This window comes from Lontra canadensis, unplaced genomic scaffold (assembly GCF_010015895.1).
Source record: "Lontra canadensis isolate GAN:19392208 unplaced genomic scaffold, GSC_riverotter_1.0 scaffold23, whole genome shotgun sequence".
Classification (NCBI taxonomy): domain Eukaryota; kingdom Metazoa; phylum Chordata; class Mammalia; order Carnivora; family Mustelidae; genus Lontra; species Lontra canadensis.
In genome coordinates this window covers 1,727,310-1,751,268 of record NW_022631017.1, presented here as the reverse complement: position 1 = coordinate 1,751,268, position 23,959 = coordinate 1,727,310, and the positions used below count along the sequence as shown (strand labels likewise).

Genomic DNA, 23,959 nt, shown 5'->3' with positions numbered 1-23,959 from the left:
TGGGTGCTGCTGGAATCATGGGAAAGCTCCTTTACTGACATGATTGGGTACCTAGAAGGCTCGAAGACTGCCTGTGGATACCTACTAGGTAGCCTCTCCATTTGACTTACTTTCTCACTGTGTGGAGCCCCAAGATAATTGACTTATTGCATGGCATTTCAGGGCTCTTAGTGTAAACATTTCAGCAAACATGGTAATAGCCTTTTATAATCTGCCCTTGGAAGTGATAGTGTCATTTTCACCACATTTCGTTGGGTACAAGCATGTTAAAAGGCAGTGATATTGAAGGCAGTGGGGGCAAAGACCACCTGTTGGTGGAATGTCAAGATTACCTTGTAGATAATCATGTGGGATAGGAGATCTTGTTTCAGCCATTTTTCCCCAAGTCCATATGCATGGGATGCAGGGGAGCTGGAATCTGAATCCACATAGTTTGAGTCTTTGTTCTTTACTGCTGTACTATCCTGCCTCTTAAGAATTCCTTAATTTATAGGAATTGTAACATTATTTACCCTAACTACTCTATTGCTGCCAATTTGGGATTGCAGGTAAAGACAATTAAGTTTCCTGATGTTTTTCTCAGTTGTATCTGTTAGAGTTTGGTCTGTATATCTCCATCACCGTAGTTTGAAGAACTCTGAAACCTTTGGTGTCTCCTTAAGTCTGCTAAAAAATTTCTAAACTCTTCAGTCTTACTGCCTTCTGTTTCTCCCTCAAACAGCTTGTGTTCTAGCCATCTTGTATTTCAGCTGTATATATTCCAGTAATAAGTCCTTTGTTTTTATGTCACCATATTTTTAAATTGGTTTGTACCTAGTAAACTCTTATTCAGCCTTTAATATCCAGCTTTTTTTGTCATTTATTTAGGGGAGCCTTTTTTTTTTTTTAAATTTTTAAACCCTTCTTTTGTGCTCTTACAGCATTTTGTTTATACTTTTGTTGTAGCACCTCTTACATTATATTGTAATATCTGCGTAGTGTTTGCCCTTGAGTGAAACAGTCTAAAGAAAATAGATTTCTCATATGCAAATCCAGTTTTTCACAGCAGTTAACACCATGGCTTATATATAGTGAGTGCCTGTTGGATGAATAACTTATTAAAATTTGCCTTGTAATTCTGAGGTGAAAAACATTTAAAACATATTTTAAACTAAGTAAAGAGCCTTCCCTAGCAGCAGTATTTCATGTTTTGCTGTTGACAGTGAATAGTTTACTCTTACCTATTAAGACCTTTTAGTGTCCTTAGCAAAAATTACACATTCTAAAACAGTTATTAAATAGTATTAAATAACCATGATAATTAGTAACCTTGTTATTAGTGAATGTAAATATTTTTCTAGAGAGTTTGGTTCCCAGGGATATTTCTGGTTGAGGTGGGGCAAGTGTTTAGAAGAGCCTAGCTTCTGGGTTTTAAAAATAAGGGATTCTTTTTCTTACTTGTGTTAAGATTCACTGATTAAGTAAAAGTCTTATAATTATATGGGCATTTGGGAAGTTATATTCTTACATTCATCAAACTTCTTCCAACTCTCAATTTTCATATATTTAATAATATATGAAATATATTACAAATATTGAAGTAATTAGGCTTCAAATTGAGGCTCAGTGGTGTTTAAAAGAATAACATTCTACAAGAGAGCTCTCTGCTTCCAGCTATTAATATCTTTTTCTTGGTTATCTGATATTTTTATAAAAATTACTTACATGGTGGATTGCAGTTGATACAAATTCTCATTGGAAATGTTGTTAAGTGCTACTGATATGACTAATCCTATATATGATAAATCTAATCAACTTAGATTTAATCTACTTAAAATAATTTTTCACCATTATTTTCTTACAGATTTAGAAGGATTATTTTGCATCACTAACTTCGTGCTCATTTACTTATATAGCTTAATTTTCCCATAGCAGGAAGATTTTACTTAAGAGAACTTTTTATTATTTTTGAGTTGTGAACTCTTTCAGGTAGAAGAAGGCTGGTGGAGTGGAACCCTGAACAACAAGTTGGGACTGTTTCCCTCAAATTTTGTGAAAGAATTAGAGGTAACAGATGATGGTGAAACTCATGAAGCCCAGGAGGATTCAGGTAGATTATTTAAAAAATTTGAATAGATTTAAATAAAATTATGTATTATCTAGTTTTTACTTGGTATTTTTTCAGACTGTTCTTGTTGAACTATGAGCTTCTGTTTTTCTGCTTTTAAAAAGCAGCTTATGACAGGGACTTAAAATGAACTAAATATCTAGGCAAATAATTTAATATGTTTCCTTCTCTGATGTCTGTTTCAACCCTAAGTAAATGTTTAGTATGCTGATTATGAATTATACTACTTACATTATCTGATTTCTTTCCACTTAAGATATACTAATATAATGTTTTGATTTGACTTTGCAAATGTCCCAACTACTTCAGAGATTTTAGAAATTAAAAAAAACTTGCTTTTATTTTTGTTCATATTCAGATAATAAATTACATTTTTTGTGCAGCCAGAATGTCATTTAATATATTGTGGTTGCCCTCATTTGTAGGCTCACCCACAAATACATCTTGAAATTGTTCACCATTTAAAAGTATGATTGAGAACAGGGGTGCCTGAGTGGCTGAGTGGGTTAAGCCTCTGCCTTTGCCTCAGGTCATGATCTCAAGGTCCTGGGATCGAGTGCCGCATTGGGCTCTCTGCTCAGCAGGGAACCTGCTTCCTCCCAATCTCTCTGCCTGTCTACTTGTGATCTCTTTCTCTCTTTCTGTCAAAGAAATAAATAAAATCTTAAAAAAAAAATTGCTTTTAAAAAAAAAAAGTATGATTGAGTACATTTTATCCCAAAGCTAAATTTATTTTATTTTTAGGAATTGCTGTGGAATTTATTTATTTTTTTTTAAAGGTCTATTTAATTATTTTAAAGAGAGACAGAGAATGTGTGAGTGAGCAGTGGGGGAGGGAGAGAGAATTTCAAGCAGTCTCTTCACTAAGTGTAGAGCCTGATGTGGGTTCTGTCTCACAACCCTGAGATGATGACCTGAGCTAAAACCAGGAGTCTGACACTGAATTTACTGAGCCACCCAGGCGCCCCTTTTTTTTTTTTTTTTTTTTTTTAAAGAGAAATTAAATTCACAAGTGATAATGCAGGTTAAAGTAGATCTTTTTCTGTATGGAAAAATACGTGTAGTGAGGTTCAGTGTATTTTCAAAATGAAGACATTAAATATTGTCAGTATTTAATATTGACAATATTATTTAATTCATAGTTGACATATGGATTTAAGTGTTTTAGTATATGCTTTGTATAGCTGGTTTTTTCCTCCCAGTTCTGGACAAGACCATGCAGGGAATTTATTTCCCAAGTTTCTTTAGGATAGTTTCCCAGTCTTGCTTTGTTTTTCTTGACAATTTTGAAGGGTTTATACTGATATTTTATATAATGGATCCCAGTTTGGGCTTTCTTTAGGTTCTTCATGATTAGTTTCAGGTCGTATTTTATTAACAGGGTTACACATTGCATTGTATCAGGAGGCACATGATGTCTGTGTGCTCTCTTTTTGGTGATGTTCAATTTGATTACTTGGTTAAAGCTGTGCTGCAGTGTAAGTGTACCATTGTTTCCTTTATAGTTGTCTTGTGGGAAGATACTTTGAGACTACATAATTGACATTCTTCTCTAAAGAACTTTTCTTTCTGTTCAGTTTGTTTATTTATCAAACAAACTCACCAGTGGGTTCTAATTTATTCACTGGGTGTTAATCTGGTATTCTTATTTATTTTGATATCACCAGATTTGGCCCATGAAAGCTCCTTCAAATTAAGTTTCTGTGATTTTTTTCAAAAGCCAACTTTATTGGACATTTATATATAATCTGCCTATTTAAAATACTTAGTATGAGTTTGACAGATGAATGCATCTATGAAAACCGCTGCCACAATGAATGTACAAGACATTTGCATCATCCCCCAAATATTCCTCATTCCTTGAGCTGTCCACATCTCTTTTTCTGCCTCTGGTTTCAGGTGATCGTAGGTCTGCTTTTTTCTCATTATGGATCAGTTTGCATTGCTGTGTCCTCTGGACAGGGGTCTTCTTCATTGTTTGATCACTTTATTTTGTTGAACAAGATGTTCCAGGCTCATGTTCTACTTTCCCTACTTCACCTCAAATCAGCTACTTATTCAGGCAAAGATGATTTCTTTTAGAGAAATATAGTAGTTAGGCAGTGAGATCTGCGTAGAAGTGTGCTCCTTGATCCTGGGGTGATATTGCTTCTAGGTACTCTTAGTAGATAAAATGGAATGCTTACACGTGTACACACATGCCCACATACACGCGCACTCCTGTATCTCTTTACCTATCATCCATTTCTCTACCTACCTGCCTATTTCTACTGGTATCTCTAATTCTAGTTTAATACCACAGGGTACATTCTAGTCTGCAGTGATTTTGTCTGTAAACCCATTAGCCATAGAGATGAATGAAATAAATAGTAGAGTTTACTTTACTTTTAAGGGAATTTTCAGGAAAGGGTTTTAGAATAAATTTTAGTAATAATAGGCAATAGAGTGAAGGTATGAATCAATCTGGTGAGTAGTTTTAACTCTAATCTTATTTTTAGCATTAAAATAAATGACCTTAGGAAGCAGTAGATGACAGTTTAATTAGTGAATATTTCTTAAGCCTTCTATGTGCTAAGTGCTAGATTGGTTTTGTGAGGGCACAGAATCCCCTCTGTAGTCCAGAAGCTCAAGGTCCAGGCCTCTGAGGGATAAAACAAGTATGAACTCAAATTAGTACATTTCAGTATGGATTAAAATGGTCTGAGTATAAGAGGTGCTGGTGGAGAACAGTTCGAAACAGAATACGTTGTCTGTCACTTAAAAGAATTATTTGTACGTTTTCATCTTTTTCAGAAATATCCCAGGAAACAAATATAATCTGCAGCTCTGACTACAACTATTTTAGAAGGTGTTATTTTCTAAACTTCTGTTCTTTTTCTTCTAATTGTTCTTCCCCTTGTTTTCCTCTATATAAGCTTTTTTTTTTTTTTTTTTAAAGATTTTTTTTTTTTTTTGACATACAGAGATCACAAGTAGGCAGAGAGGCAGGAGAGGGAGAACCAGGCTCCCCGGTGAGCAGAGAGCCCGATGCGGGGCTCAATCCCAGAACCCCGGGATCATGACCTGAGCTTCAGGCAGAGGCTTTAACTCACTGAGCCACCCAGGCACCCTGATACAAGCTTTTTTTTGAAAAATGGTCAATTTTTATAAAAAACATTATATAGAATTACCATCTTAACCATTTTCTTTGCATAGTTCAGTCGTGTTATGTATATTCACATTGCCATGCAGCTCTCCAGAATTTTTTCATTTCAAAAAATCAGAACTCCATATCCATTAAGTAACTCCTCATTCCTTGCCCCTTGAACCACCATTCCACTTTCTGTTTCTGTGAATTTGACTACTTTAGATACCTCATATAAATGAAATCATACAATATTTTCTTTTTGAGACAGGCTTATTTCAATTAACATAATGTTTTCAAAGTTTGTTTATGTTACGGTATGTGACAGAATCTCTCAAATTGAATAATATTCTGTTATTTGTATGTACTGCATTTTGTGTAGCCATTCATCCATTCATGGATGTTTGAGTTGTTTCCCCCTCTTGGCAGTTGTGAGTAAAACACGGGCTGTTAAAACACAGGCATACATTCATTTGAGACCTTGTTTTCCATTTGGATATATACCCAGAAGTGGGATTGCTAGATTATATGCTAGTTCCATTTTTAACTTTTTAAGGAAATGCCATATTATTTTCCATAGTGTTTGCACTATTTTATACTTCACCAATAGTGTAAAGGGTTCAAATTTCTCCATGTCTTCAGCAAACACACTTGTTTTCTGTTTTTATTTTTTTCGTTTTTAATATTAGCTGTCCTGATGGATATAAATATCTCATTGTGATTTGGATTTTGATTTCTCTAATGATTAGTGCTCTTGAGCATCTTTTCATATGCCTTTTTTTTTTTTTAAAGATTTTGTTTATTTATTTGACACAGAGGCAGTGGGGGAGAGGGAGAGGAAGAAACAGGCTTCCTGCTGAGCAGGGAGCCCACTGGGTCCATCCCAGGACCCTGGGATGATGACCTGAGCTGAAGGCAGTGGCTTAAGGACTGAGCTATCCAGGTGCCCCTTTTCATATGCTTGTTGGCCATTTGTATATCGTCTTGGGAGGAGTATCTGTTCAAGTTGTCTATTTTTCAGACAGGTGTGTGTGTGTTTTTTTTCCTTTTGTAGTTGTAGTAATTCCTTATATGTTATGGATATTAATCCCTTATCAGATATATGATGTGCAGGTATTTTCTCCCATTCTGTTAATTGTTCCTTTGATGTAGAAAAATTTTTCATATAGGTAGCCTCTTTTGTCTATTTTTTTCTTTTGTTGCTTGTGCTTTTAGTATCATATTTAAGAAATCATTGCCAAATCCAATGCTAATAAAACTCTCCCTGTGTTTTCTTCTAAGAATTGTATAATTTTTGGGGTTTTGTCTAGGTTGTTAATTCATTTTGAGTAAATTTTTGTGTATGATTTAGTACAAGGGTCCAATGCATTGTTTTATGTGTGGATATACAATTTTCCTAGCAGCATTTGTTAAGGATGTTATCAGATAGAGAACTGGTTCCAAGCTCAGGTTTGGTTGCTTGCTGCTAGAAAAATCAATACTCAAAGGACAGGTGATGGTGGGAAAGGAAAGGTTGCTTTATTCTGGAAGCTGGCAACCTGGGAAGATAGTGGACTCATGTCTCAAGGACCATCTTCACTTTCCAGGTGAAGCTGGAGAGTTTTAAATGGGCTCCTCCTAGGCAGTGTAACCGGATGTTGACATGTCCCGGAATAGACTTGTATCAGTGGCAGCTGTTTTCAAATGCAGTCAGGCCTTCTCTTCTGGGAAAGTCTGGTCCTTTAGTCCTCAAGGTCAATTATCTCCAGATTTCAAAGAAAGTTAAGTTCTGCTGCAGATCAAGGGATTTAAATCAGCAAGCAATAAATGCATAAACTTGAAGCAAGGTTAATATTTATCTTAAGACCTGTGGTAATGCTGTTACAGAGAGTCCTTTCCCCATTGAGTGGTCGGCCATAACACCCTTGCTGAAGTTCATTTGACCAGTCTGTGCAGACTTTTATCATGGCACCTGTGGCTATTTATATGTTTCTGTTTTTCCTCTCCAATAGACTGTCAGCTGTTACAGAGACTTTGTTTGCTTACTGCTTACTATAGGTATGATCCAAAAAATGAATAACTTATGATCTGTTTAATTTTTATTTCAGAGTATTACATTTTCTTTCATGTCATTTATGTGCCTCTTTTTTTGGACCAACACTTTGGGGAGGGATAGTGTAAAAAAAATTTTCATAATTTATATATGATAATCATAATTTATATATAGCCCTCATACAGTTGATTATGTCATCTGTTTTCTGGAGCATAAGGGAATGGTATGGGTTATTCCTAGGGAGAGTAAATGAATCAATCTCTGCTATGGTTGGTTAACCTACTTGCGTGGAGCACTGTGCTTTTCAGATTAGGGGCTTGATCATTTAGCATTTGTGGTAACTATTGTATTCCTAATTTGATGTTCCATCTTGATTATAGGGAGGGCTAGAATATTGCTTTTTTTCATGTTTCTTGGTTCATATACATCTTTGAGAAGCAGATGAAAGCTGTATACTCTGAAAAGTGCACATAATAATGAGTAAAATTTTACAAATAGTTCATGTGGTACATAGTTCATATATATGACTAGATAATATATTGGTTCAAAAGTTGTCAGTATGTAAAAAGATATACATTATAATACTTGTCTCCATCCATGCAAATGACCAAGAATTTGTACTTTCTTGCTGTTTTCCCAGCAAGGTACCCACAAAAACATGCAGGTACCCACAAAAACATCTATTTATTTGAATATTTCCTTCTTTCTTAAATAAAATGTAACATATTATGTTGTTCAGGATAGGCTCCAGTGACAACAACCTGAAAATCATGGTGGCTTAAAACAAAGACGGAGTCAGTTAGGGACTTAGACTGATAGAGCCTCCTTTTTTTTTTTTTTTTTTTTTTGAAGATTTTTTTTTTTTATTAATTTATTTATTTGACAGAGACACAGCGAGGGAGGGAACACAAGCAAGGGAGTGGGAGAGGGAGAAGCAGGCTTCCTGCTGAGCAGGGAGCTGGATTTGGGGCTTGATCCCAGGGTCCTGGGATCATGACCCGAGCCGAAGGCAGATACTTATCGCCAGAGCCACCCAGGAGCCCCTAGAGTCTCCTTTTTGACACATGGCTTAGACACAGAGTTAGGGAAAAAGGAACATGGCTTATAAAGCTTCTGCTCCAAATCTGCACATATTGCTTCCGCTAATATTGTATTGGACTGTCAAGGCTATGCCTGAGTGAAACAGAGTAGGGATATGTAACTTTCCTACAAGGTAGGGCACTAAGTGTGAATATTAATGCAATCTACCACATACACTACCATGGATCCTCTTTTAAGAATCCTGTATTTAAAGCTCATTGGCCTTTCAGAGGAGCTTCAGTGTCTTCTTAGCCCTGTACATATGCTAAAAACTAATGAAAAGAACAACTAACTTCATGGATATTTAGTATGAATGATGATGGCCTTCTGGAAGATGCAAATTTCTGTTTTTAATTTGCCTCCCATTTCTAATGCTCTTCTGCTGTATGTATTTTTTCTCCTTAACTTTGCAGTGAACTTTTTAAGGTTCTAAATTTCTCTAAGGCTCTACCTTAAACTATGTGAATTAAAGAAACAAGTAATTGATTCCTTTAAAAGCTTGTCTTTAGTCAGCTTCTGTCTAGTGTCCTTTTTAAAATTATTTTATTTTATTTTTTAAATATTATGTATTTGACAGAGAGCGAGAGAAGGAATACAAGCAGGGGAAGTGGGAGAAGGAGAAGCAGGCTTCCCCACTAAGCAGGAAGCCTGACTCGGGGCTCCATCCCAGCACCCTGGGATCATGACCTGAGCCTAAGGCAGATGCTTAACGACTGAGCCACCCAGGCACCCCTAGTGTCCTTTTTTAAATCAATACCTCATAAAGCAGGCCCTCATTTTTCAGATTATATATAGAGAGAAAGAACTTGGCATAATACCTGGCAAATTTTGAAGCATAGTTGGTATTAGTTCTTTCTTACCAGCTGTTTTATTTTTACTTCTTTACCCATTCTTTCCTTTAATTTTCCTCTTTAAAAAAATGTGGAGTTAATCATTTTGAATAGTGACATGATAAAGTATTAATAAGCAGACCAGTTTTTAATACTGGGAGTTATAGTGGGGTGGGGTTAGGACATTGAAATCATTCTTTCAGTGCAGATGCTGATTACATTGAAATATAGAAAATCATTTAGATAGGAAGATCTATGAGTCATAAAAACATACTATTTTATGTTATACTTATTTGAGAATACTTGATATTCTGAAGTCAGAACTCATCTAAAGATGTGTAAAAAACATTGAGAACAAATAAATATTGAAAACATCTGGCTTAAATTTAGTGATACAGTTATTACTTAGACTGTCTCCTGAATTACTTCTGATGCATGTTTCATAGGTATTGGATCTGATATTTATTTTTAACATTTGGGGCAGTTGGTGGCTTACTTTGTTAAGCGTCCAACTTGATTTTGGTTCAGGTCATGATCTCAGGGATGTGAGATTATGCCCTGTGTGGAGCTCTGTGCTGGGCATGAAGATTCCCTCTCCCTGTGGGGCCCCCCCAAATTGTTATGAATTGAAGCTTACAATGAAATGATGTTTATGATGCCATGTAAACTCAGCTCTTAAGATATGTACAAAATTTTTTTCAGGATTTTATTTATTTGACAGGGAGAGGGAGAACACAAGCAGGGGGAGTGGCAGGTAGAGGGAGAAGCAGGCTTCCTGGCAGTCTCCCTTCTGAGCAGGGAGCGGGATGCAGGACTCTATCCCAGGAACCGAAGGTTATGACCTGAGCTGAAGCAGACACTTAACCAACTGAACCACCCAGGTGCTCCCAAATTTTAGGGCTATATGGGGCTACTAGTAAAAGAAGTACAACTTAAATTTTATTATATTTTATTTTTCTACATTTTAAATTATATTTATAAATTTTTAAATTTTTATAGTTAGAAATACTTTGGTACTTTCTTGCACTATTAAACCTTATTTGAATTTTAGTAACTTTGCAGAAATATGTCTTTTAAAAAGGTACTTCCTTGCTTGCTTAACCTCTTTAAAATAACACTACATTCTAAATGTGGAGCTTTGTGATTATGGAGTAGGAAGTCAGTGGTTGAAATACACTATAATTCCCCCCTTTTTTTAAAAACTCTTAACTTTTAGGCAGAAATTTTTGCATATTGATTTGAATGCCGGGAAGTGAACACTTTATGAGAACTTTAGAATTCTTGTGATGAAAGAATATAGATCTTTAAGCTTTGATTTAAGAGTTCTTAATGCATCTTATGCATTATTATGCATTATTATTTACAGAATTGATGTCCACTATTCCTTGCCCTAATGAAGTGTAATATACTCTGTCTATAATTGGCATTCTTACAGTCTTTTTAGTTTTTTTTTTTACTTATTTAGATAAATATCTTCTAATACTCAATTTTCAGGAAAAGCTTTGCTTCTGTAAAGAAGTGTTATGTTTCCATTTTTATAATGAAATGACTCCTTTTTTGTTTTGTCAAATATATGTAACCCCTTTTATTTAGAGTGTCCTTTATCATCTTTTACGTTTCACTTTATTTGCTAAGTAGGACCTGCTTTCAGTTTCTCCCCATATTCTATAAAGCCAGTGACTATAGCTTCTGGTATTTTCCTCCCTCGTATAAGTCTTTTCCCCACCGTAAGCCTATAAAATCTCTGTTTAGATGTTAACTAGGCATCTCAAACTTAAGATAGTCAAAATTGATCATCTGTCCTTTTCTGTTCATCTTGATTTTGCTCTGTACAGTCTTCCTTGTCTGAGTTAATGGCAACTCCATTCTTCTTTTACTAAAACCGAAAAATTGGATTCATCTTTAACTCTTCTTTTTAATCTCACATTCTATACTTGATTCATTAATGGTTTTTCTTAGCTACTAAATAAATGTATAGAACTATTTTCAGGGTGCTTGGATGGCTCACTCGGTTAATCATCTGCCTTCTGCTGAGGTCATGGTCCTAGGATCCCTGCTGAGCAGTGAGTCTGCTTCTTCCTCTGACCCTCACCCCACTCGTGCTCGTGCTCTCTCACTCTCTCAAATAAATAAATAAATAAAATCTTAAAAAAGAACTATTTTTTTTAACTGTCTCTGTTGCTCCTACCCTGGTGTAAGTTACCTTTTGCTGTACAAATGCAGTGGGCTGTTAATTTGCCATTACCTCCCTCCTGAATGTTAATGTGCTCACACTCTAGTAGGTACATATTTTACTTAAAGTAAAAGTCAAAGTCTTTTTAAATGGATGACAAAACCCTCTGACATGGCACCCCCAATGACTTCCCCCACCTCTCCGACTTTGTCTGCTACTTAACTCTCCCCTTTGTTCATGTTGGTCTCCTTACAGTTTTCTAAAGATGTCAGGAACATTCCTGTTTATAGCCTTTGTAGAAACTTTGGAGTTAGAAGAGATCACCCATGGAGATTGTCTAGAGTGAAGAGAAGCACTCTGGACAAAATCCTATTTAGCACCATTTATGGTATGGACTTCGAATTACTAAAAAGAATACCAAGAGGGCACAGAGAGAGCCAGGAGAAAACCTATGAGTGTGTGGTAGTCAAAGGAAGAGAGTTTTTCAGAGAGGACACAGGCAGTAATGTCTGATGCTCCTTGTGAAGTTAAGGTAAGTAATATAAGAGAGAAAATGTAATCCTGGATTTAGGAATGGAGAGATCATTAATGACCTGCATAAGAGCAGTAAAGAAAGGTGATTGGGACAGAAGCTGAGTTGATTGTGGGGAAGGCAGTGGAGAAAAGAAGTATAAAGCAGTGTAGCAGTTGAAGAACAACATATATTCAAGAATGGTTTTGTTCTTAAGAAGGAAAAGTCTTGATCATTTTTAAATGCCAATGGCAAAGAACAGGTAGAGATGGAGAAGTTGAAGATGCAAACTTGGAAGAATGGGATTTATCACCAGACCAGGATTTACCCAGAAGATAGAGGGAATGAGATTCATATTGTAGGTATCATGATTAGTCTCAGTTGATAAGTGATACATCAGAGTTAGTGCCAGGAAGCTGAGAGAAAAGTGTTTGACTTCTGATTTTTTTCTATAAAAGAGGAAAGATGCTAAGAATGGGGGGCAGAATTTTGAGGAGGTTAAAAGGGTCCCACTAGTTAAATGTTTAGAGCCATGCATCCCTCTGGGTTTTACTGGGCTACTAGAGGGATGCATGGCATAAAATGTTTAAGAAACCCTGATGGATGTTTTTCAGAAGTTTTGGTTTTTTATGGGTAAAAGTAATCATTCTCTTAGGAGAAGTCAGCAGTGTTTTACTTTGATTATTCAAGCTCTAAAAAGGAAGATACTGCTTATTGCTAGTGAGGCACAGGATTTTGGGAATGATGTTGTACACTGGTTGTGCCAAAGGTGGTGGATTGAAATTTGGTGGTCTACAGCTTTGTCTGCAGAATATAAGGTGGTGCATCCTTACTTTGGTGTCTGTAGTCCCACATTAGCATTTACCTCGAACAACCTGAAGTAAACAGCTTTGTAAGGAAAATTGTTGTGGGGCTTTGATGCTTTTACTGGTAATACATTATTAGTCTTTATAAATTAGATTATAGCCAGATGCTATTTCTGAAGATTCTGCTTAGGAACTAAGGAATACAGATTTTAACTACTTAAAACACATGTAACTTTTTCTTAGGAAATGTAGGATTATTTTTAAAATCTCTGAATGATGGTGGAAGATATTCTTTGGCATAAAAAGGGGGAATTTGCGCCAGCAACTTTAGATTCTAAGTCTTTCTCCTTGGTTTACATGTTTTACTTTAACATATTCTCTCTTGTTTTTTTTAAGATTTTGTTTATTTGACAGAGAGAGATTGCGAGAGAGGGAAAACAAGCAGGGGGATGGGAGAGGGAGAAGCAGGCTTCCTGCTGAGCAGGGAGCCCAACTCAGGGCTCCATCCCAGAACTCTGGAATCATGACCTAAGCTGAAGGCAGAGGCTTAACCACTGAGCCCCTACTCAGCACCCCTACTTAGTTCCCCATTTAGTTTAATAATGAACTTTGATTGCTTCCATTAAATGCTTTGTATTTTCAACAAATTTCTACTTTGTATTACTATATTAAATCAATATTTTATATTTATATATAATTAATAATTAATATTAAATTAATACTTTGTATTACTTTAGCACTCAGTGTAGCTCACATAAAGATTATTGGTTTTTTGTTTTTGTTTTTGTTTTCCCTAACAGTTGTACTTTGGGACTCTTGGTTCTCTTAAGTCATTTTGTATGGAGGTATAAGATGTTAAGTGGCTTTTGCTGTAGAGATTTAATGAAAAACGGAGAAAGAATTTTAGGCCTAATAGGAAGACTTGCTTGTTATGTTTTTTGACTGACAGTGGCACACCTAAAATGTAGATACAATTTTTCTACAAACTTAGAAATTCAAGGACAATCTGACAGATAAAGTATATAGGCATAAAAATATTGGGAGTACCATATAGATTTCTGTTTTGTCTGATTATAAAACCTGTTTGGCCGCTTTCCCCATATATATCTCTTCCTTTCTCTCCTCCCCGTTCTTCGCCCATTCTTTCTTGTAGTGGTTAAGACATATCCCTTTTTTTGGTTCTTCTGTGTGATCATGCTCTCTCTTACTTGAATGGTGCTCAGCAATACATCTTTAAACTCTTCAAAAATAATAGGCACTGAACTGTTAAGCACTTTATAGGAATCAGTTTAATCCTCATAGTAATCCAATAAAGAATCCTGTTTTATAGGTAAGTAAACTAGGCACATACAGTGGAGGAGGTGATATGAATCAAGAAGATTTGACTCTAGAGTTTGTGTGCTTTATTACCACACTCTGGCCTTCAAGCCATTGATTCAGTAGTAATTGCAGGGGTGCCTGGGTGGCTCAGTCAGTTGAGCATCTGCCTTCCGCTTAGGTCATGATCCTGAGGTCCTGGGATGGAGCCCTGCATCAGGCTTCCTGCTCCTCTTGCCCTTTCCCTTTCCCTTTCCCTCTGCTACTCCCCCTGCTTGTGCTCTCTCATGTGCTCTCTCTTTCTCTTTGAAATAAATAAATCAAAATCTTTAAAAAAACAGTCATAGTAGTTTTGACAGTTTGCAATGAGCTGAAAGTAATCAGCCTATCCATTAGTGTTTAGGTGTTTTTAATATTTAGGCATTTATTTTAATTATATGTCTTAGTGTCTCTGGTAAAGTTTACAGTCACTAAATCTAAAAGGAAATTTTCATTTTATGGCCATAATTCTAAAAACTGAAAATTGTACCTTAAAAATAATTTGATGAAATTGTCTTTATTAATGTGAGGCTTATTAATATCATGGATTATTTCCAAAAACGTCTTTCAGGTAGATACCTCATATACTGTTCTGTGTTTGAAATTTGTTTTATCTGAGAAGCTGGTTATTGAAGACGTATATTACAATATTTAGAATGCATTTCAGCAGTGAGGAAGTAAGACAGTGGAATTACCTTCCTATGATACAAACTGGGAAATGGAACAAATTACAGAAAACAAATGCTCTCAGACAACAGGCAGCACAAGAATGAGATTCTTAAGAAAAGGGAAACAGGGAAAATCCTATCATTGTCCTAGATTTCTACCAGGAGGTAAATTTTAGACTGCAGTACAGAAAGGGTGAAACTCAGCAGAATGTTGTCAGTTTTGTTGAGGAGTTAAAGATTTGAGTTCAAGGAAGCCTAGGTAGTTAGAGTTGTGGCACTGGTTACTGTGAGGGGGCGGTGGAGAGAGAGAGAGAGTTAGGGGGCAAGAGGAAGCACTTCAACAGTGTGGTTAGGGGGTTTCTTTAAGTGTTTGGGTAGTATCAGTCTGTGAATACATAGAGCGAAACCCCATGAGCTAAGACACGAACAGTTGGTGAAGAAAAATAGATCACTGGGACTAACATGAGTATTCCCAGTGCTTACACAAGATCAAGAATTGTTTGAATTCTCTCCATCTGGTTTTGAGAGACTTCATTGAATACATGGGCAGTTCAGTGAAAGGGTGAAGTGAGGGTAGATTGGTGTATGAATGGAAGCTGTTTTCTACCCTGAGAAAGCTTCACACTAATATGCAGGTATTTACCTGTTTGCCAGAAAAAGATCAGCACTCTTTTTTTTTTTTTTAAGATTTTATTTATTTACTTGAGAGAAAAAGAGAAGGGGGGGGAGGGGCAGAAGCAGACTCTCCACTGAGCAGGGAGCCTGATGTGGGGCTCAATCCAGGGACTCCAGGATCATGACCTGAACCGAAGGCAGACGCTTAACTGACTGAGCCCCAGGGCACCCAGGTGCCCCCCAAATCAGTACTCTTTAATTCGGGGTTTCTCACCCTTGTCCTTAGTAATTTTGGGGTAGGATAACTCTTTGCTTTGGGGGTTTGTCCAGTACATGTAGAATATTTATAAACATCTCTGATCTAAACCTGCTAGATACCAGTTGTGCTCTTCAGTTGTAATAACCAAAATTGTCTTCAGATGTTCCCACATATTCTTTGCGGGGGAGGGGATAAAAGCAACCCAGGTTGAGAATCACTGTTTTGTTTTTTTTTTAATTTAAAAATTTTAAAAAATTTTCTTGGGGGTTAGGGCCAAAGGGAGAGGGAAAGGGAGAGAGAGAATCTGAAGCAGGCTCCATGCTTAGCACGGAGCCTGATGCAGGCTCAATCCCATGATCCTGAGATCATGACCTGAGGTAAAATCAAGAGTCGGACACTTAACTGACTGGGTTACCCAGGCGCCCCAAGAATCGCTGGGTTTTAGAGGATTATAAGATCTAGCCCTCAACAACATTAAATAAAACTGAATTACTAGCTGTATATCAAGAAGTAGCAAAATGTGACCCAGAATTTGGAAGAAAAATTAATTGACAGAAAGTGAACCAGAAACGATTCAATTAGCAACAAGGTTGTTAAACATAACTATAATAAAAATGCTCAGTATGCTCAAGGATGTAATGGAAAATATGAATGTAATGAGGAGTGAAACAAGATATAAAAAAAAGAAGCAAGTGGAACTAACTGCTAGGGATGAAAAACACAGTATCTGAAGTAAACTGCTTCTTTTGGAATTTCAACAGTAGACTAGAGAATGAAGAAAAGGTAATTGAAACTTAAATTAAGTAGCAGTAGACTTCATCCAAAATGAAGCACTAACAGAATAGACTGTGGAAATCTTGGGATAATTTTAAATAGTCTAACATGTATAGCTTGAGTTACAAAAAAAGAGTAGAGAAAGGGTGGTCAGGAAAAATATCTGAAGAAAGAATATTAAAATATATCCAGATTTGATGTAAACTATAAATCCACAAATTCAAGAAGCACAGCCCCCCCCACCCCATACCTCACCCCCTCCGACACACTACACAGGGCTTGCAACAGCACATCATAATTAAGTGCTGAAAATAAACAATATAGTGAAACATCTTAGGAGTTAGAGGAAAAAGGTACAGTAAAGTGGAAAATCTTAGGAGTTAGAGGGAAAAGGTATTTCAGGTAGAGAAGAATGAAGGAAAAAAACGCAGGTAATCATCAGAAACTAAGTATGGTAGAAGATAATGGAATGATATCTTCGAAATGCTGGAAGAAGAGAAGTCAATCCAGAATTCTATTCTCCAAAATAAAGATGAGGTTAAAAAAAAACGTTTTCAGACAAACAATAATAGAGAATTCATTGCTAGCAGACCTGCTGCGCTCTAAAGAATTAAAGTTCTTTAGGAAAACAAGGTGGAATACTAGGTGGAAACTTAAATTTATATAAGTGGAATGAAGAGGGACAGAAATATAGGTAAATATGTGGATAAGTATAAAGCACTCTTTTCCATTTTTAAATTTCTTTAAAAGATAATTGACTTTAATGTATTATGGGAAACATAGCTCCTGTATAAGTAAAATGAATGACAACAGTAGCTGTAAACACAGAAGAGATGAAGTGAAATGTATCTATTATAAGGCTGTTATATATGAAGAGGTATAATCTTATTTGAATGTAGATTTTGGCAAGTTAAAGATGCATATTATAAGCCTAGAGCAACCCCTAAGAAAATAAAACAGGTGGATTCCTAATAATAATAAAATGAAATGCTAAAAAAATACTTTAAAAAAGAGAGACATCAAACACAAAAATCAACTCAAAATGCATTACCAAGTCTTAAACAAATACCTGAAATTATAAACTCCTAGAAGAAAACCCAGGTGGTAAGCTCCTTGACATCGGTCTTGGAGATGACTTTTTGGACCTGACTCTAGAAGCAAAGGCAACAAAAGCAAAAGTAAACGAATGGGACTATATCAAACTAAAAACCTTCTCCACAGAAAGGAACCGATCAATGTTATGAAAAAGCAGCCCACGGAATGGGAGAAAAATACTTGCAAATCAGCTATCTTATAAGGGGTTAATATCCATAATACATAAAGAACTCATCCAACTCAAAAAACATGATTAAAAAATGGGCAGAGGATCTGAAGGCTATTTTTTCAAAGATGACATGCAGGTGACCAATACAGACATTAAAAGTTGCTCAGCATCGCTAATATTCAGAGAAATGCAAACCAAAACGAAAGCAAGCTATCACCTCACACCTGTTGGTGGAATGGCTGTTTCAAAAAGACAAGAAGTGTTTGTGAGGATGTGGAGAAAAGGGAACCCTCCTGTACTGTTGATAGGAATGTAAATTGGTGCAGCTACTAATGAAGACAGTATGGAGGTTCCTCAAAAATTAGAACTACTTTGTGATCCAGACATTCCACTTTGGGTCATTTACATAAAGAAGAGGAATACACTAACTTGAAAAGATATCTGCACCCTTGGTTCGTGGCAGCATTGTTTTCATAATGGATAAAAATGTGTTTTATATATGCACAATGGAATATTTTTCAGCCATGGAATAGAAGAAAAACCTTGCCATTTGCATCAACATGGATGGACCTTGAGGACATTATGATAAGTGAAATAAGTCAAACACAGTAAGACAAATACTGTATGAACTCACTTAGATATGGAATCTAAAAACAAAACTGAGCTTAGGTATACAGAGAACACATTGATGGTTGCCAGAAGTGAAGGGTACAGGATGGATGGAATGGATGAAGGTGGTCAGAAGGCACAAACTTCCAGTTATATATAAGTTCTGGGGGTGTAATGTACAGCATAGTAACTATAGTTAATAAAAATGGTGTTGTATATTTGAAAAGTCCTAGGAGAGTAGATCTTGAAAGTTCTCATCTTAAAAAAATTTTTGTAACTCTGTATGATGATAGATGTTAATTAGACTTACTGTGGTGATCATTTCACAGTATGTACACACGTAAGGAATCATTATTTGTACAGCTGAAACTAATAAAATGTTATATGTCAATTATATCTCATTTAAAAAAAAAAAAAAAGAGACAGCAGAGCCCACCATCTTTATATGCACATTCTGAGGAAAGGCCATGTGAAGGCACAGTGAGAAGACAGCCATTCGTAAGCCATGAAGAGAGGTCTCACCACAATCCAACATGCTGGCACTCTGATCTTGGGCTTTTAACCTACAGAGCTGAAAAAATAAATGTCTCTTGTTAAAGCCAAAGAAAAAAGAAGAGAAAATGGAGCAAAGATCAACTGGGCAAATAGAAAAGAAAACAAATAGCAAGATCGTGGATTTAAGCCACATCAGTGATTACATTAAATGGTCTAGGGGTGCCTGGGTGGCTCAGACGTACGTTTGATCTCAGCTTAGGTCTTGATCTCAAGGTTGTGAGTTGAAGCCCCATACTGGGCTGCACTCTGGGCATGGAGCCTGTTTAAAAAAATAAAATTAAAAAAAAAAAATTAAATGGTCTAAAAACTCTAATTGAAAGGCCAGTTGACTGGATAATATACTGCCTACTAGAAACTTGCTCAAAATATTAAGATACAGGTTAAAAGAAAGAAAGAGCGTATTCTGTGCAAAGCATAAGCAATCTAGAATGCTTACATTAATAATAATACATTAATATATGAAGGAAAAAATAGGGATAAAAAGAAACATTTCGTAATGATGGAATCAATTCATAAAAATTATATAACAGTTATAAATATGTATAACCTAATACCAGAACTACAAAATACACGAGACAGAAACTGCCAGAACTGAAAGAAACAGACAAATCCATGCGTAGATTTGAATGTTTCTCTCATTAATTGATAGAACCAGTAGACAAAAAAATTAGTGAAGATACAGAAGAGTCAAATGATTAAATAAGTGGATCTGGTTGATGTTTTGAAATAGTTAAACCAGCAACAGTAAAATACACATACTTTTGAAAAGTACATGGAATAGTTACCAATAGAAGCTTAATGTTTGGGCATCAAACAAGTCTCAGAAGTTTAAAAGATTTGAAGTCCTTGACAGTAATTTTTGTGACCCCAGTGGAAATATTTCAGTCATGGATACTTGGGAAATTCTCAGTTGCTTGGAAATTAAGCAATATTTATAAATAACCTGTGGATCAAAGAAGAAATTATGAGGGAATTTAAACTGGATTTTCAATGAAACAAAAGAAAGAACAATAAAAATTTGTGGAATGCAAGTAAAACAGCACCTATAGAGAAATTTAATTGCTTTCAGTGCTAATACTAGAAAAGAAGAAAAGTCAATAATCAGAAGTTTTTATTTGAAATGAGTAAAAGAAGAAATTAAACCTGAAATAATTAGAAATCAGGAAATGAGAGCAAAAAACTATGAAATAAAGAACAAACCAAGTTTCAAGAAAATCAACAAGTTCAACAGTTGACTTTTTAAGAAAGTATAAAATTGTTAAAGCTCTAATGGTTGCTCAAAGAAAAAAAATATTACTGATAATCAGGCATGAAATGTATTTTGTAGTTCTGGTATTAGGTTATACATATAACTGTTATGTAATTTTTATGAATTGACTCCATTATTATGAAATTTTTCTTTTTATCCCTATTTTTTTCCTTCATATATTAATGTATTCTTAATGTAAGCATTCTAGATTGCTTATGCTTTGCACAGTGACAGTGAATATCATTACAGATCAGACATTATCAGGGATAATGAAAAAATATACTTACAAATTTTATAACTTAGATGCACACATTCCTTGAACAGTACAACTTACCGAAATAGAACTGATAGTCTTGAGTAGCCATATGAAGAAATTTGAATTCATTATCAAAAATCTTTACATAAAATACTGCCGAATTCTCTTAAGGATTTAATTTTACACAAAGTTTTCAGATTTCTTAGGTTTGTATGACTTCGATATAGAAATCTGATTAAATCATGAAAAAATGAATTATAAACCATATCTCATGAGCATGAGCACAAAAATCAAAACAAAGCATTAGGCCATCAAGCCCAGCAAAATATGCAAAGGTTATACATTATGATTAATGGGATTTATCCCATTCATTCAAAAGTAGAATATGGAAAGGTTATGTATTATAATTAATGGTATTATCCCATGTATTCAAAAGTTAATATACTATATTAAACCATTTAAAAGATGGCCATCTCAGTAGGTATTTTATGTATTTTATGTATTCAACACTCAATTTCAGTAAAAAAAGCTCCGTAATAGCAAAAGTAGGAAACTATAAATTGGACAAAGCTCATCTATGAAAAACCTGCAGCTTACATTCTTAATGCTAGATAAATAGTGATATATCTGTACAGTGGAATACCGGTCAGCAATAAAAAGGAATGAAGTAGGAGTGCGTGGAACAGCATGGATATATTTTATACATTCTGCCTAGCAAAAGAAGCAGACATGAGATGTATGTGCTGTATGATTAAATTTACTTGAAACTCTAAAAAGATACCTGTAGTGACAGAAGGAAAATCAGGGTTTCTTGAAGCTTGAATTTAGGAAGGATTGATGAGGGTGGTGTATGAGTATCCGTTTGGGGTGACAGAAGTTTTCTAGATCTTGATGTGGTTTCCTGGTGCATACATTTGTCAAAAATTATTGGAATGTCCATTTAAAATTGGTTCGTTTTATTGTATGTAAACATCCTAATAAACTGATTTAAAATATATTACAAAAAATATGTGGCTTAGGCTAATAATGAAAGTGGTTAGAATAGATCACCGTACTTGCTAGCATTACATTTACGTTAATAAAAGTTGTTTCCTTTAATTCTTAAATGTTTCAGATGTGTGAATGGAAGCTTTTTTAAAATTTGAACCATTATTATTAATAATTTAATGATTATTATCATTATTAATAATTTAATGATTATTATCATTAGTAATCTTACTAAAATGTTTGATTCTGGAATCATCTAGGATTCAGTTCAACTGTTGGCTTTGTTACTACATACATGACTTTGGAAAAATTTTTTTTCTTAATATCTCTTTACCCAGTTATTTTCAAAATGAGGAATGATAGTTCTTAATGTTAAGCCTATGAATGATTATGTAAATTAGTATAATTCATGTACAGTGCTTAGCAAGTACCTGGCATAGATTAAGCCCTGAATAAATGTAAATACCATTTTTATTAATTACCTTGTTATTCTTACTGTTAAACTTCAACAGACTCCTTTAGTTCAGTGAACTGATAATCATGTGTTTTTCCCACCCCTCAACCCCATTCTGAAATGTTTCTGAAATTTTCTTGGATGATATACTCTAGAACTTTTTAGATTATAAGGCCTTTTGAGAATCTGATAAGAGATATGCTTCTTATACCCAGAAAAATAAGCTGAAAAAATACCTGTACAGTTTTCCATGGATCGTTCATAAACTCCTTAAAGCCTATAAATAAGATCCTTTGCTGCTGAGCAAGATTATAGAAACAACTTTCTTACTTATTATATAATGTTAAACTTGCTTAAAAATTTTTTTATTATAATTTAAATTTTTATTGGTTCAAATTTAGGCTTACTCATTTATGAGTTGAAGTGATCTTAAACTTTTAAGAATAAAAATGGAATTTTTAAAATAAAAATGTGCTAATATCACTAGTTACTATATTTGGAAACTCCCATACTTTGATCAAACTGAATCTTCTATGACTTAGAAAATAGTTTTTGTCTGTAATGTTTTGTTCTTATATTCTGCATGTTTGACCAAGAGCTGTGAATTTTGACATGCTTTTGTTAAGGACCTTGTATTATACGACTTCTTGAATTTCTTAATTAGCATTTTACTAACTAAATATTCCTAAAATTGTTATCATTTTAAACAATATCCAGAAAAATCAGGTTAAGTAAATTTTACATTTTTGGATATTTTAGTGCTCCATCATTTAATTTTTTATTTTTATTTTACTGTTTTTAATTAGGAGGTATAGAATGTAAACAGTATGAAAGGGGAATGCCAAGATCTTTGTGATTCTACATTCTTCAAAAACAAATTATTCTTTCAGAAACTGTTTTGACTGTGACTACCTCACCTTTACCGTCTCCTGGGAATGGGAATGAAACTGCTCCTGGATCAGTTACACAGCCAAAGAAAATTCGAGGAATTGGATTTGGAGATATTTTTAAAGAAGGCTCTGTGAAACTTAGGACAAGAACATCTGGTAGTGAACTAGAAGAGAAGAAAACAGAAAAGGTGGTAATGATGAACTTCACTTAGGTTAACTGCACTCATTCGCTCTTTAAGTATTTTTTAAAATGTAAAAGTTAGTTTGCCACTCTGTTATATTTCCTTTTTTGAGATCACTTATAATTGGTTATGAATGAGAAGACTGAGAAACTGCAACTTTATAGTGATTGATGTTTAGGTTTTTATAAAATGAGAATGTTTACTGATAAATTTAACACAGCTTTTCTTAGTGGAAACTTCAGAGTTTTTGGTTATCATAGGTAGAAATAGAAAAGACAGTTGGTTTTTTTTTTTTGTTTGTTTCACCTTTTATTTATTTATTTAGATTAAAAAAACAATATAGAGATCACAAGCAGGCAGAGAGGCAGGCAGAGAGAGAGAAGGGGAAGCAGGCTCCGAGCAGAGAGCCCCATTCGGGGCTCAATCCCAGGACCCTGAGACCATGACCTGAGCCAAAGGCAGAGGCTTTAACCCACTGAGCCAACCAGGCGCCCCTTGTTTCGCCTTTTAAAAGCTAAAATTACATATTGTTGTCTTTTAATTTGAAATAAGCCTGACATGGGTCATTTTAAAATGGGTTCACAATGAGATACCAAGTTAATTAGGCTCTACTTAACTTTCCTTTGGATTGTCAGCAATGGTGAACTCTGCTAATCTCCCTCTCTAAATATATGGAGAACTTCATTTTTCATTCGCATTTCACTGGCATTGTGAAATAAATCAAAATGAAGGTACCATAAATTATAACACCTTATAACAGATTTTATTTATTTTACTTTATTTTTTGCCACTTGGTGAGATCCTTATTTTTTCCTTCCAAATTAATAACAGATTTTAAAATAAACCCATAAGTCTTTATTTTGGGGGAAAAAAGCTACAATATCTGGAAGACTAATTGCAAGGCTGTTGTTTCTGAGGTTCACACCTTAGAGATACAGACTACTTATTTCAGATAGGAGGTTTTTCCATTGACTTTTAGGGTGTTGTTTCATTTTAGTTCTCAGTTGTATGCCTGTATATAACTTAAAAGAGTTTAAAGTATTTCAGTATTTGCTTGCCTAGTTCAGCTATATTTCACTTATAAAACTGTTTTGGTTGATGAAATATATTCTCAAGTTTTCTTCTAAAATGGTTAGTTTCAACATATTTTTTCTTTCTCAGCTTGCTACATAGTTTTT

At 34.9% G+C, this 23,959-nt stretch overlaps 1 protein-coding gene across 1 annotated transcript in view; it reads left to right on the top strand.

Moving 5' to 3' along the window:
* CD2AP (CD2 associated protein) overlaps positions 1–23,959 on the top strand; it is a 137,004-nt gene that overhangs the window by 58,567 nt on the left and 54,478 nt on the right. Inside the window, exons 5-6 of the mRNA XM_032861979.1 lie at positions 1,969–2,089; positions 22,600–22,787. Of these exons, the coding sequence (XP_032717870.1) occupies positions 1,969–2,089; positions 22,600–22,787 (309 nt within the window). The remainder of the gene's footprint in view (positions 1–1,968; positions 2,090–22,599; positions 22,788–23,959) is intronic.